The sequence below is a fragment of the Talpa europaea genome, assembly GCF_964194135.1.
Source record: "Talpa europaea genome assembly, chromosome: 10".
Classification (NCBI taxonomy): domain Eukaryota; kingdom Metazoa; phylum Chordata; class Mammalia; order Eulipotyphla; family Talpidae; genus Talpa; species Talpa europaea.
The window spans coordinates 585,350-599,039 of record NC_140077.1 but is presented as its reverse complement, the minus strand read 5'-3'; the positions used below and the strand labels follow the sequence as shown (position 1 = coordinate 599,039).

The 13,690-nt window shown below is 71.8% G+C and overlaps 1 protein-coding gene across 1 annotated transcript; it reads left to right on the top strand.

Moving 5' to 3' along the window:
* Positions 1-219: 219 nt before the first annotated feature.
* LRRC27 (leucine rich repeat containing 27) lies at positions 220-13,472 on the top strand (the record flags this gene model as incomplete). Its single annotated transcript, XM_084244523.1, has 12 exons — positions 220-278; positions 1,622-1,874; positions 2,254-2,384; positions 4,294-4,352; positions 5,458-5,610; positions 6,245-6,734; positions 8,138-8,284; positions 9,751-9,844; positions 10,468-10,587; positions 11,093-11,208; positions 11,475-11,604; positions 13,350-13,472. The coding sequence occupies 12 exons, from the start codon at positions 220-222 to the stop codon at positions 13,470-13,472; spliced, it is 1,875 nt and encodes a 624-aa protein (XP_084100649.1).
* Between the last annotated feature and the right edge of the window lie 218 nt (positions 13,473-13,690).

The following is a 13,690-nucleotide window of genomic DNA, read 5'->3' as shown; positions in this document are numbered from 1 at the left end:
CTGGGCTGAAGGGCACCAGCCTCGGAGCGGGGGTGGCCTGGGCTCAAGGGTGGGGTTTGCGTGGGTCTGCGGGTCCCCTCTGCGCCCAGCCCCGACCCCGCCAGGCCGGCCGGCGCCTGTCCACGCGCGGCCCGGGCAGAGGGCCAGCGGGCCAGCAGCCCCGGAGTGAGCCCTGCCGGCTCGGGGCAGCGTGAGGTCCGGGACAGCCGTTCCGCGGACATGGCGCGGCTCCGTGCGGCCCGCCCCAAGTGGGGCCGGGAGGACGCCCCTGACGGCAGGTGGGGGACCCCGAGAGGCCACCGGAGCGGCCGAGGGCCGGGGCGACGCCACTGACCCGGAGTCGGCGCGAGTGCGGCCCTGGGCATAGGGGGCCCTGGGGGACCCCCGCCCCCGGCGCCCCGGCGCCCCGAGCCCGAGCCGCACAGCCCCGCGTGTCGGGGGGCGCTGGGGCCGGAGCGCGCCCGCGGGGAGGGAGCGGCAGGTGCCGCGCAGGCGCGCTGGGGCTGGGCGCCCGCCGCGTGGCCGCGTCTCCATGGCGACCGCGGGGGCCGGCGGCCTCCATTGTCCAGCAGCGCCGCCTCGCGCCGGGGATGCGCCCGGCCGGCTCCGGCTCCGGCTCCGGGGGCGCGGCTGGCAGGTGAGGCGCCGGGAGGGGGGCGGGGCCGGCCCGCCGAGGGCGCGGCGCGAGGAAGGGGCCGCCCCACCCCGCCCGTCCCGCCGCCCTGCGGGGCCCACCCCGGAGTCCCGGCGTCCAGGCCCGCGGGCCGCCGGCGGAGGTTGTGCCCCGCCCGGGCCTGGAAGCTGAGACGCAAAGCCCTGGGTCAGCCTGCCCGCGCGCACCCACACACCCCCATTTTCAGACCCTGCTATTGCCCTGTGGGTTTTCGGTTCGGGTGCAGAGGTTTGGGGTGGTGAGGGTTGAAGCCCCCCGCCCCAGGCGCTCCCGCCGGGGTGCGCTCGGGCAGCCGGCGCGGGTGCATTGCTAGTTTGCTCCCCGGGGCAGGCCTCCCCGGACCCCCCGCGGCAGCCAGAGCCCCTGCCTGCACCCAGCCCCGCGGCCCGCCCCAGAGGGGCGTCTGAGAACACCGAGACCCCTGCTGTGTCGATTCCCACGACACCTTTCCATGCTGACCCCGGACGCAGAAGAAGCCACGGATCACACCGGCTGGCCGGGGGCGGGGCGGGCACCAGGGGTGCAGCGGGCGCCAGGCTGGGAGCACACAGAGGCACCAGGGCTCCGTGCAGAGCTAAAGCCTGGCCATGGAAACCAGAGCCTGCCTTGGCGCCCACCAGCCACGCCGGCCACGGGCCAGGGCGGCCCACGGAGCCACAGGACGCCCCCCAGCCAGCCAGGTCACGGGGGCCTTCGCACACGGGGGCACACGCGGGGCACACGTGGGCACAGCCCACACATCCCAGCCTGTTTCCTACCGTTCTGCACCCTTGGGATTTCCAGGTTCAGACTCAAACCCCAGGGCTCGGTGGCCACAGTTAGGTGCACAGCGTTGAAATCTGAGCCTTCCGGTACTTTCTTCTTGAAACCGAGAGTCAAATTTACGAGGCCGCGGGGCAGAGGCGGGCCCTCCGGTGCCCAGCCTGCGGCCCGTGTCCCTGTCTCCAGGTGCCTCCAGGCCCCGGAGGATGGTGCGGTGGCCCCCGAGGACCGAGGATCGCTTCCCGCGTGTACCCGGATGGAGCGGCGCGGCGCCTGCACCCTGAGCCCCGAGGCTGCTGACCCCGAGGGCCATGGCCGAGCGGGGAGCCCGGCGGCCTCCCCCTGCAAGGGGGCCGTCTTCTTCTCCGCGCCCGTCCTCGACTTGAGTCAGCGAGGCCTTCACCACTTGGGAGAGATCTTTAAGATCCCCAACCTCACGGTAGGCGGATGTCCCAGGGCTGCTGCCCCACGGGGGCCAGTGGACGCTTGCCCCAGCCTCCCAGAGGAAGGGGTTCTGTCTAGAATGAGAGGACAGAGCAGCCGAGGGGCCGGCCCCCTGCCGTGCCAGCCATGGACCCTGCCCTCTTCCGTGCAGCCGCTGCCCTCCAGGGCTGAGCGCTGGCTGCGAGGCTGGCCCTGGTGGACTCAACGGGTGCCAGGGCCGGCCTGACCCCTGGGGGCCGGCACCTCCCCCTCCGCTCTGAGTCTCCCACTGGCGCAGGCTCCTCAGCACGGGCTGCCCTGCACTGCTCTGGGGTTGCGGCCAGCGGGTGGGCAGCGGGCAGGCAGCGTTGCTGACACTCCTGTCTCCCTGGAAGCAATTGCACCTTCAGAGAAACGCCCTGGGCACCATCCCCAAGGACTTCTTCCAGTTGCTGCCCAACCTCACGTGGCTGGACCTGCGGTTCAACCGGATTCGGGTGCTCCCCTCTGGGATCGGGGCTCACAAGTGAGTGTGTCAGGGCTTCCGTGGACGAAGCCGGCAGGGACATCCGGATGCTGCTGCTGTGCAGCACCAGAGCAGAGGGCAGGCCCCAGGGCAGCCCGTTGGGCAACGGGCGAGGCCTATGGGGGGGCACTGATCTCCTCAGGCCCAGTCCCCCCTCGCTGCCCTCATAGAGGCCCCCCACCAGCCCTCCTCACCCTGTGCCCCCAGGGCCTGTCCTTGGTCAGCCTTTCAGCCTTGTGGGCGGAGGGCCCTGCCTGGAGGGGATGGCCTCTGGAGAGCCGCCTGCGGATGCTCGGGGAGGGGGAGCGGGTGAAGAGCGCCTGCCTGCTCGACTCTGCCTGGTGCCTTCTCCCAGGGCGTCTGCATGGGGACTGGGCCTCGCCCCAGACGGCGGCCCTCGTCCCTGGGAGTGCGGTGTCCGGAGGCAGCAGCCCGGCCAGGGCGGAGCTCGAGCCCTGGCCGGCAGCCCAGGCCTGGCGGGTGGCCGTGCTCAGAGAACCCCGGCAGCCTCAGCGGCCTGCCCGGCCTGGTGGAGCTGGCTCCTCTGGGGCCCCGCTCCGTCAGGGTCACCCGCCACCGCGTGACGTCCCCCGGCATCACTACAGGCGCCACCAAGAGCGGCCACTTCGTAAAGGCGACCTGGCCCCAGCAGCAGACACGCGGGGCTGCACCCCGGACGGTGTCCTGAGCTCCACTGCAGCGCGGGCCCGAGCCCTCGAGCCAGCTGGGCCTGCCCTCTCCCCGGGCTCGCGGGGCTCCGCTGCTGCAGTAACTCGGGGTTGTGTGCGGCCGTGGGGTCGGCAGGGGGCGCCGGCAGAGGCGCCAGCAGAGGCGCCGGCAGAGGCGCTGGCAGAGGCGCTCGCAAACGCAGTTCTCGAATCGGGGGCCTCCTTGCGTTCGCCAGTCCAGACCAGCTGCTGATTGTGAAGATATGATTTTGCACGTGGCTGATAACCCGTTATAGCATTAAAACAGACGCGCTGGCTGAAGAGCTGAAACACATTAATTAGAAATTTTAAGTAATTATGGGCTTATTAAAAGCCTTAAATTTTCAAAAAGCCGAAGTAACAGGCGCGGGCCTCGGCCTCGGCCATGCCCGACTGCGAGCGGGGAGCAGAGGTGGAAACGCGTCAGAGCCGCACCCCGCGGGGAGGGAGGGGCCGCCCCCATCAGCGCAGTGAGGGGCCGCCCTGGGGTGTCCGTGGGCTGCTCGCTGTGCGGGCCACTGGCCTGCAGCTCTGTGAGGTGGAACCCCGCGTGCTCAGACTGGGGGCTGTTCGCGTCCACCCCAAAAACAAGACACCGAGAAAACAGCAGCAGCTGCCCGTGGTCTGTGCTGGCCGGCAGAGGGGCCAGGCCAGAAGGAGGCTCTGAGGCGACAGGCGGCCCTCGGGTGCGGCACCGTGCCACGTCAGGCCGGGCAGCCGTCCTCCGCCAGACCGTGGGGCCCTGGGAGGCCGCGACACTGGGTCTGAGTGTCCCACCTTTGGCAAATGGGTTGACCGGCCCCCCAAAGCCACGGGGCTCCCCCGGGGTCTGTCCGCTGCTCACTGCACAGGCCTTTTGAGGGACGGAGGCCGGAACCCCGGAGAGGACGGAGACCTCCGGGGGCTCCTCCGAGGGGCGGCCGAGGTTGACCCGGCACAGAGTCCCTGCTCTGGGAGGGCGTCTGAGGCCGGCAGGGGCAGGGGCAGGCCTGCCTGGCGCCACCGAGGGCACCCGTGGCCCCGGACGCGGGAGGGAGGCTTGGCGGGATGGCGTGAGTGGTGGAGGTCGGAGAGGCGGGAGGGTGCTGGGCCTGGGGGGCGCCTCTCCACGGGGACGCCCCTCGGGAAGCCGGAAGGGAGCGGAGGGTGTGTCAGGTTGACTTTCTGCTTCTGAGTGACCGTCTTTCTGGTTTGCTGCACAGGCATCTGAGGACTTTGCTTCTAGAGAAAAACCCCATCAGGATGTTGCCGGTGGAGCTGGGTGAGTGCTGGGGGGACACGGGGTGCTAGCCGCGGGGCCCCGCCCCCCGCCCGGGGTCCAGGGCCGGGGCCTCCCCTCCTGAAGTGCCCTGGCCAGGACCGCAGCCGCGTGTTTCTGGGGTGCGAGCCTGTGGCGCCTCCACCCCCGCACGTCCCGCGCGAGCAGAAGGCGAGCCCCCTCCTCGCCCGCGTCCGTGCAGGCCTGGGCTGCATCCTGCCCTGAGTCTGGGCCCCCGACTTCAGGCCTCCAGGGGCCTCCCGGGGCCGACCGCCTGCGCCTCGCTCGCTGCTGTGGCTGTAGGTTTTTTTTAACCTACAAGAGCGGGGTGCAGGCCAGAGGTGGGGGGGGTGAGTGGACTCCCCAGAGACAGAGTGGGGAGCAGAGCGGGCGGGTCCACTGCTGAGGGGGCAGCGGGGAGACGGGGTCCGCTGCGCCCGTGGGTCAGCTCCTGGCCGGGGCACACTCAGGCTGCCGCGGTGATGGGCTGAGACCCGCCCCGCGGCCCCGGGGACCCGCTTCCTACGTGTGCCGGTTTGGCAGCCGCACGGTGTGCGCGTCCCCCTTGCCGGGAGCCCGCGGCTGTCCCCGGCTGGCTGCCCGAGCGAGCCTCGCAGGGCCGGTCCCGGGGCCTGTGGGTGGCCGGGGCGCGGGTGGTGCCGGGCAGCCCTCGCCCTGGGCTTGTGCCCGCGGGTCCGTCGGCGCCCCCGCCTGCCTGTGGTCGGCGCCTCCTTCTCTCCGCTGCCCCGCGCGGCTGCCCGTCGAGTCCACACCGGGCGGCCGCGTGTCCTTGCGGGTTTGCTGTCCCTGGGGCCCGTGAGGTCCTTTTGCTCAGGCCCTGGCTCGGGGGGAGCAGCTCCTGCCAGTCCTGGTGCCGGCCCTTCCCTCGGCCACCGCGGCCGGGCGCCCCCAAACCAGCGCCCCCGCCCCGCGCCCGCCCGGAGGGCTCCTCCATCCAGCTCTGCCGGCCGAGGCCGAGCTGCCCCTCGTGGTGGCCACACAGCCGGTGCCCGCGTGTGGCGGCTCTCAGGTGCCTCCCGCAGCAGGGCTCCCGGTCCCCCTCGCGGGCGGCCAGCAGCGCCCCGGCCCTGACCGCCTCCGCCCGCAGGGCACGTGAGCACGCTGAGGGCCCTGAACCTGCGGCAGTGCCCCCTGGAGTTCCCGCCGCAGCTCATCGTGCAGAAGGGGCTGGTGTCCATCCTGACCTTCCTGCGCATCTGCGCCGCTGAGGGCCCCGCCCCCGGGGAGCTGCCCCCCCCAGGTGCGTGGCCGGGACGCGTGACCACCCCCACTCCCGAGCCCAGCCCCGCTCCTCTCCCCGCGGGTCCGGACCCCTGTGTCCTCCGGCTCAGCTGCCCAGGCCCCTGGCCCAGCCCGTCCTGGCCACCACAGCAGCTGTGCTTGGCGCCGCTGGCCCATTCACGGCTGCTGCCTGGATGGCCCCGAGGGCTCCCTGGGCGTGGCAGCCCCGGCTGTGCTCCCGTGTCCGCTGCCACCCCCAGCAACGGCGCCTTCGCTCTGATGGCGGGAGGGGGGGGATGGACACTGGCCGCGGGCCCATAGGGAGGGCCTCCCGGCGAGTCTCTGTGGGCGGGAACTCAGGGCGCTGCCCTTGCCGCGGAGCCACGGACGGCCGCCGTCCCGGAGAGCTCACCGAGGGGCGGGGGTCGGTGCTTCAAGGGAGCCTGGAGGCTTCCAGCGGGGAACCCCTGGGCTGATGGGCAGGGCGGGTGGAGCGGGCGGAGTGGGCGTGGTGGCTCCCGTGGGCGCTGGCCACATGGCCTTGGCCGCCCTGGGAGGCCTGAGCATTCGCCTTCCTCAGGGGGCCCTTCCCAGGCCCCTGCAGCGCGGCTCACAGAGCCAGGCGACTGCTGGCCGGTGCCTCTGCCGCCCAGGCCCAGCGCCCCGCCGCCCGCTGCAGGCAGGGAGGTGCGTGGGGTGCCCCCTGAGGCCAAGGGGCGTGGGTGGGGTGCGGGGGGGCCCTGAAGGCAGTGTCCCCACAGAGAGCACGCCGGGGGCCGGGACGGAGCTGGGCCCACTGCCGCTGCCCCGCCTGGGCCTGTCTGCAGAATCGGCGCCCGGCAGAGAGCCCGGGGAGTCCCCGGAGCCCCAGGCGCCCGCCATGCCACAGGAGAGGGGCGACCTCCTCCCGCCCGTGGACCGGCTAGGCCTGCGGGGGCCCCGGAGGGCCGAGGCCCTGGACGACTGGCCTAGCAGGGAGGAGATCCGCCGCTTCTGGAAGCTGAGGCAGGAGATTGTGGAGCAGGAGCAGGCGGAGGCACCGGGCACCCAGCTGCTGCCCGTAGAGCTGCCCCCCAACCTCAAGGCCGCCCTGAGCTCCAGGGAGAAGGGGTGCGTGGACCCAGACCCCAGGGGCGTCCTCAGGTAAAGGCCACGTGAGGGGGGGTTGTGCCCACGGGGGACTATGTGGGGGGGTGTCATGTGAGGTGTGTGGTGTGTGTGGTGTGTGGTGTGTGGTATGTAGTGTGTGTGTGTGAGGTGTGTGTGGGGTGTGCGTGTGGTGTGTGGTATGTAGTGTGTGTGGGGGTGTGGCGTGTGTGGTGTGTGGTATGTAGTGTGTGTGTGAGGTGTGTGTGTGGGGGTGTGGGGTGTGTGGTGTGTGGTATGTAGTGTGTGTGTGAGGTGTGTGGTGTGTGTGTGGGGATGTGGGGTGTGCATGTGGTGTGTGGTATGTAGTGTGTGGGGGGTGTGGCGTGTGTGGTGTGTGGTATGTAGTGTGTGTGTGAGGTGTGTGTGGTGTGTGTGTGGGGGTGTGGGGTGTGCGTGTGTGGTGTGTGGTATGTAGTGTGTGTGTGAGGTGTGTGTGTGGGGTGTGGGGTGTGCGTGTGGTGTGTGCTATGTAGTGTGTGTGTGAGGTGTGTGTGGGGGTGTGGGGTGTGCGTGTGGTGTGTGGTATGTAGTGTGTGTGGGGGTGTGGCGTGTGTGGTGTGTGGTATGTAGTGTGTGTGTGAGGTGTGTGTGGTGTGTGTGTGGGGGTGTGGGGTGTGCGTGTGTGGTGTGTGGTATGTAGTGTGTGTGTGAGGTGTGTGTGGTGTGCGTGTGGTGTGTGGTATGTAGTGTGTGTGTGAGGTGTGTGTGGGGGGTGTGGGGTGTGCGTGTGGTGTGTGGTATGTAGTGTGTGTGGGGGTGTGGCGTGTGTGGTATGTAGTGTGCGTGTGAGGTGTGTGTGGTGTGTGTGTGGGGGTGTGGGGTGTGCGTGTGGTGTGTGGTATGTAGTGTGTGTGTGAGGTGTGTGTGGGGGTGTGGGGTGTGCGTGTGGTGTGTGGTATGTAGTGTGTGTGGGGGTGTGGCGTGTGTGGTGTGTGGTATGTAGTGTGTGTGTGAGGTGTGTGTGGTGTGTGTGTGGGGGTGTGGGGTGTGCGTGTGGTGTGTGGTATGTAGTGTGGGGGGGTGTGGTGTGTGTGGGGGGTGTGGGGTGTGCGTGTGGTGTGTGGTATGTAGTGTGGGGGGGGTGTGGTGTGTGGGGGGGTGTGGGGTGTGTGTATGTGGTGTGTGAGGTATGTGCTGCAGGTGTGTGGTGTGTGTGCAGGTGTGAGGAGTGTGGTGTGTGGCCCAGGTGTGTCTCCTGGGCCTGGCATGAGCAGAGCCCCCTGTGTCCAGGTCTGAGCGTGGTCAGTGGACAGGGTGTGTCCTGGTGGCCCCCCTGGCTGGCCGTCTTCCCGGCAGCGTCCAAGCATCCTCCGGCTGCGGGTTGGACACCTTGTGGCCGTGCAGCTGACTGGGGACGCCCTCAGGGACGCGGGCGCCACCAGGGCCTGTCCTTGCAGGGGGAGGAGGCGCGGCCTCAGGGACACGCTGCCCGACCTGCAGATGTCCAGCCAGGAGGGGCTCCGGGCACGCCGGCTGCAGCAGGGCCGGGCCTCGGGCTGCGGGGAGCTGTGGCACAAGCGGGCACTGCTGGGGCCGCACCAGAGGTGAGTGGCCGCCCTGCTGGCCTGGAGCTGCCCCTGGCCTGGGCCTGGGTAGGGCACGTCCCTGGTCCTGCCGGGCAGGGGCCTTGGAAAGGAGGTGCAGGTGGCGCTTCTCTGCCGCGCCGGGGGTGCCCTCACCTCCTCTGTCCTGCAGCCCCACCGCTGGCCTGCTGCCTCCAAGCCCCGGGCCCCAGGCGGCTGGCCAATGTGGACGGCGCCCGAGCTCCTGGGGGCCTGCCCCTGCTGGTGGGGTTGGGCCAGTGGGGGGCCCCAGCAGGTGGGGGAAAGAAGGGGAGCGGGAGGCTGGGGTCTGCGTGCCCCCACCCCTGCCCCGCGGGCCCCGGTTTCCGCCCCCCTCCCCAGGGCCCTGGGCCCGCCCGGCCGTTCCCCCCCACCCCGAATAAACCCTCCTGAGGTCATAGCCTGAGTGTCTGTCTGAGACCCACAGGGCAGCCAGGGTGCCCACCACCGCCCCCAGGGCAGTGGGCTGTCCAGGGCCTGCCTACAGGTGGCCTGCCTGAGACTCTGGGGTCATGCTGGTCACAGCCATGGGTGCCCGCCAGCCCCAGCGTGTCCCTCAGCCCCGCGGGCAGCCGGCGGGCGTGCTCCCTGGGTGGACCCCTGCGGCAGCTGCTGGGGTGTCCCTCCCTGTGCCCCTGCGCTGCCTGTCCTGACACGGTGGGCGGTGCCTCGCCTGGAGGGACAGCAGTGGCCTGGCTGCCCCCGGGGCACACGGTGGGGAGCCGCGCACGGACGCGCTCATTCTCCTGGGTCTCCAGGGACAGCAGGGTGTCCTGTCCTGCGGCTCTGGATTCCACGCCCAGGGGTCCCAAGAGCCGCGTCCTGCTCCCTGGGCAGCGGTTCCCGTCCCCTGCAGCGTGCCCGGCCCTCGCTGACCCTCCGTCGGCATGAAACGGCCACAGGGCCAGCACAGCGGACATGCCACGTCCCCCAGGAGGCCCCGGCCTCCAGCACCCCCGCAGGCTGCAGCCCCGCCTCTGCTGGCCGGCGCCGAAGGAGGGCAGCCCTGGGTACCCCGCAGATGGGACCAGCTGGGACGAGCCCTGGGCCCCGGGCGGGAGGCGCTGGCCAGGGGGTGCTCAGGCCTGTCCAGGTGAGGATGCCCGGCCCAGCAGGCTCTGAAGCCCCAAATGGTACCCAAGGACAGTCTGGTTCTGCGGGCACCTGCGGGCACACAGCGCCCAGAGGCTTGGTGGCCTCGGCAGGGGCTGTCAGGAGCTAACGGGGGCTTGACCCTGAGGGGCGGCCGGGGCCGGCCGGGGCGTCTGGGGCGTGCAGGATCCTGTCACCCAGTCCCGGGGGAAGCGGGCCCGGCGGGCAGCGCCACAGATGTGAGGACCCATGGCCAGCTCGCTGTGTCCAGCCAGGATTGCCCTGGACAGAGAGCTCGGGGCTGCAGGGGCGCGGGGGCGGCTCCACTGGGTGACCTTGCTGTCTCCGTCTCCCAGGGACGCGAGGGCGCTGCAGGAGTGTCGGGAGCAGGCGCGGAGGCCCCGGTGGAGGGAGGCGCTGTGGACCGTCCAGTCGCCACACAAGGGCCCGGTACGGGCGGGCGGGGACGGGGGTGTGGAGTCCAGCGGCAGGGCGTGGGGCAGGGCGCGGGGGCGCGGGGGGTGGCAGGGTGTCGCCCGCACAGGACAGGCCCGCCTGGGAGGAGATGGGCGAGGGCCCTACCGGGCAGCTGTGATGACGAGGAGCAGGCGAGGGCAGGCGGGGCGCTGAGGGGATCCTGAGGTCCAGGCCCCGCGCCCTGCCCCGGCCTGCTGGAGATGGCTGGCCGGGACCAGGCGGGGGCTCCCTTCCTCGCCAGCAGCGCGGACTCGGGCCCCGCAGTGGTCAGGTGCAGCCTTGAGCCTGGCTCGGCTCTTTGGTCTCGCCCCGACGCCTCCCCTGGGGCCCACGCCCGCTCCGGGGTCCTGGCAGGCGGAGCCCGAGGCCCTGGGGAGCGCGAAGCGCTGAGCCCAGAACCTGAGGCCTGACTTCCGGAAACAGAGTCTTCTGTGCGGCCTCCGAACCGCAGCCAGGGTCCGAGGAGAGGGGCCGGCGCCCACCACGGGCCGGCAGGGAGACCGAGACCCCCTCGGGGCCGGCGCCCGGCCCCAGAGGCGGTGGTAGGTGGCAGGCGACGGCCCCCTTCCGCCCCCACCGGGCCCCGCTGGGCTCAGGCTGCCGCAGAGGCGGCCATGACGGGCGGTGTCCCCCGACGCGCCCCAGGGCAGGCGCCGCCCGGCAGTGGCGAGGCCATGGACGCAGGCTGGGCCAAGCGTGGCCCATCGGGTGCGGCTGTGAGCTGGTCAGCCGTGGTGCAGTCAGCCGCCGGGTGGAGGCCAGTCCACTTAGAGTTGCGGGGGACCCTGGAAAGGATTCGGGGCGGGGCTGGCGCCAGCCCGGGGCGCTCATACTCAAGCGTCCTGGCCCCAGGAGGAAGCAAGGAGAGAAGCCAAGACCTTTGCAGAGTCGGGCCGCCCCGGCCGGGGGGGGGGGCCCAGCTGCGACCCCAGCCCACGCCCCTGCCTCCCCGCCCAGTCCCCCCCGCAGCTGCACCTGTGACACACGTCACGCGGGCGCACCACGCGGCTTAGCTGCGGGGCAGCGGCTGGACGGCGTCTTGCCCACGCAGCGGCTCCTGGTGGGGACCCTCCCTGCACTTGCCCCCTCTGCACCCAGGCTGTGGGGGGACGCGGGGGGTGGGGTAGCGCCCACCAGGGGAGGGGCCGGACCCCCCCCCCCCCCCGGCACCTCACGCCCCACACGTCCTCCTGCAGGCTGAAAGCCTCTGTCCCTCCCCAGGTGGCCTCAGGGGACCTCTTTGCCGCTGACCTGGAGCGCGAGACAGCATCCCCGCCCCCTGCCCGGGGGATGGGCCGCAGCAAGGAGGGCCCCTCACACACGAGGGGCGCGGCGAGGTCCGTGGCAGCACTGAGCTTCAGATGTGGTTCACAGCACGGGGGCCCCTGGGGGCCCTGGGGGGCCCGGGAGGCCGGGCCAGAGCAAGCCCCAGGGTGGAGGGTGCTGCCGGGGACAGACCCCAGGGGCGCGGTGTCCTGTGGCCATGCTGCAGGCCCGCTGGCCTCGTGGGGTGGCGGGGGCATGGCCCTGCTGGTGGGGGAGCTGCGGGGCTGGGCGTGGGCCTGGAGAAAGGGAGCCCTGGCCCTGGCCCCTCTGTCGGCAGCGGCCCCCGCGGGCGGAGCCTGGAGCACAGGCTGAAGCCGCAGCCGCAGTGGACGCACGAGGGCAGGGGGAGCCTCCGGGGCGCGGAGCCCCTGGCGCGGGTGCGGAGGGCCGCCCAGAACTTGGAGATCGTGAGTGCCCGTCGGCTCCGTCCAGGCCCCGGTGGGGGGGGGCAGCTGGAGGCCCAGAGGGGACTGTCGGGGCGGCGCGTGTTGTCAGGACGGGGCGCTCTGCTGCTCCTCTGGGGCTCCCCGCCGCCGGTGACGCTTCCCTCCACGGTGCTGTTCACACACCCGTCCCCTTGGGGTCAGCAAGTATCCGGGTGAGGCCAGGGGCGTGGGGTGGAGACTCCCCCGAGGCAGAGGAGGCCGGGAAAGGCCGATTACCGAGACCCGCTGCCAAGAGCCGAGAGCCGGCGGCAGGGGCTGTGGGGAGGGGCCCTGCTCTTCTGGGGCTTTTCACGGCCGGGGCGCCTGACTCTGCCGCCAGTTGCCATCCCCAGGACATCAGATTTGGGGCGTCCTGCACGGAGGGGTCCTGCTGGGTCCTGATGCCCGAGCCCTTGGCGGCCTGGCCGGGCCCATAGCGACGCTGGCCGTGTCCTTCTCCCACGGCGGGTCTCCTGCGGGTTCGAGGCAGAGACCAGTTTCGACTTCATGAAATGACGCCCCACGCTCCTGGCTCCCGAACCTCTCCCGAGGCGTCCACGCGCAGGCCGCAGCCCCCACCCGGGCCCGGCCCGGCCAGCAGCCGAGTGCTCTCGGGAACCGCCCGGCGCTCACCGCATGGCCACCCGAGCAGGCTGTGCCGCTGCAGACACAGCGCCCCGGACAGCGCCCGGCCAGGGCCAGGGCAGCCCTCCGAGCGGGGAACATGTCTCCAGGCCGGGGCGGGCACAGCGGGCACAGCGGGCATGAGGGGGCTGGTCCCAGCGCTGCAGGAACCTGCCAGTGGGCAGACAACTCCGCGGGAGCAGGAGCCCCAAGCGCTGGCCAGCCAGTGGGGCTTGGCGTGTCAAGCAGGGCTGGTGAAGAGGTTCACACCCGGCCAGGGGCGCCCCAGCGCAGGCCATGGCCTGGGGACCCCGCCCGGCCCACCAGTCCCAGGTGCACAGGAGCCAACCTTGGGCAGCCGTGAGGGGGCCTGGGTGCCACAGCGTGGACACCAGAGCAGGGCTGCCCCCTCCGGGGCAGCTGAGCACGAGCGCTCCCCGCGCAGTGACGCAAATTCTCCTGAAAATAAAAATTAAAAACTTTCCAATCGGTAGACAAGGTTGAGAAAATCCCCCAGGAAGTCAAACAAAAGGCAGGATGGGGACGCGGGCCAGGAGCGGCGGGGGCAGGCCCAGCCTGGTGCACCCCAGCAGGAGCCCTGAGCCTGCCTCCCGCCCTGGGGGCGCCCGTCCCAGGCTGTGCAGGAAGGAAAGCGGTGCCCTCAGGGGGCGCATCACCTCCTCCGTTCCCACAGGACAGCAGGCGGCCGGCGGGCACTGGGGGGCGGAGGGGTGCTTGGCCCAGGGCATCCGTCCTCCCACTGGGAGGCTGTGCCCGAGGGGCTCCAGCCGGGGCTGGGGGTGGGGGTCCAGCTGCACCCAGGGGGCGAGGAGGCGGCAACTCAGGGGACGGCCTCCTGGGTGGGAGGGCGAGGGGGCGCCGCTGGCAGGAGGGAGGAGTCCATGTCCCCCTGGGCCCAGGGCCTCGCCTCTCCCGGCCCAGCGAGTGGTAGGGGTGGGGTTCGGCGAGCCCCCTGAGTCTGGGTGTCTGCAGCGGAGAGCCTGCCCCAGCCGCAGCTCGGCCCTCCTGGGGCCAGCGCGTAGCCAGACCCGGTGCTGCCCGGCCGGCCTGCTGGGGCTGATGCACGCCTCTTCTCCCCGAAGGCCCGAACGCTGCAGGACGAGGTCGCGAAACTGAAGTTGGAATCGACGACGCTGAACAGAAGCCACCAGTTCCCCACGCTCAGCACCCCCGGCTCGCCCGCGGCCGTCAACACCAAGCGCTGAGAACCCGACAAGGCCACCCCACTGCGGCCACGAGGGCCGCCGGGCGCCCGAGGGCCTGCCGGGAGCGCCGTGGGGCGCGTCCGGGCTGCCCGGTCCAGCTGCATTAAAAGGCAGTGCCCGAGCGTGCCAGCTGTCTCTGGGTCCGCCACAGGAGGGCAGTGGGCATGGGACGGAGCTGCGCCGCTTGCGCTCTCCAGGCGCCTGCGCCTCACCTGAGC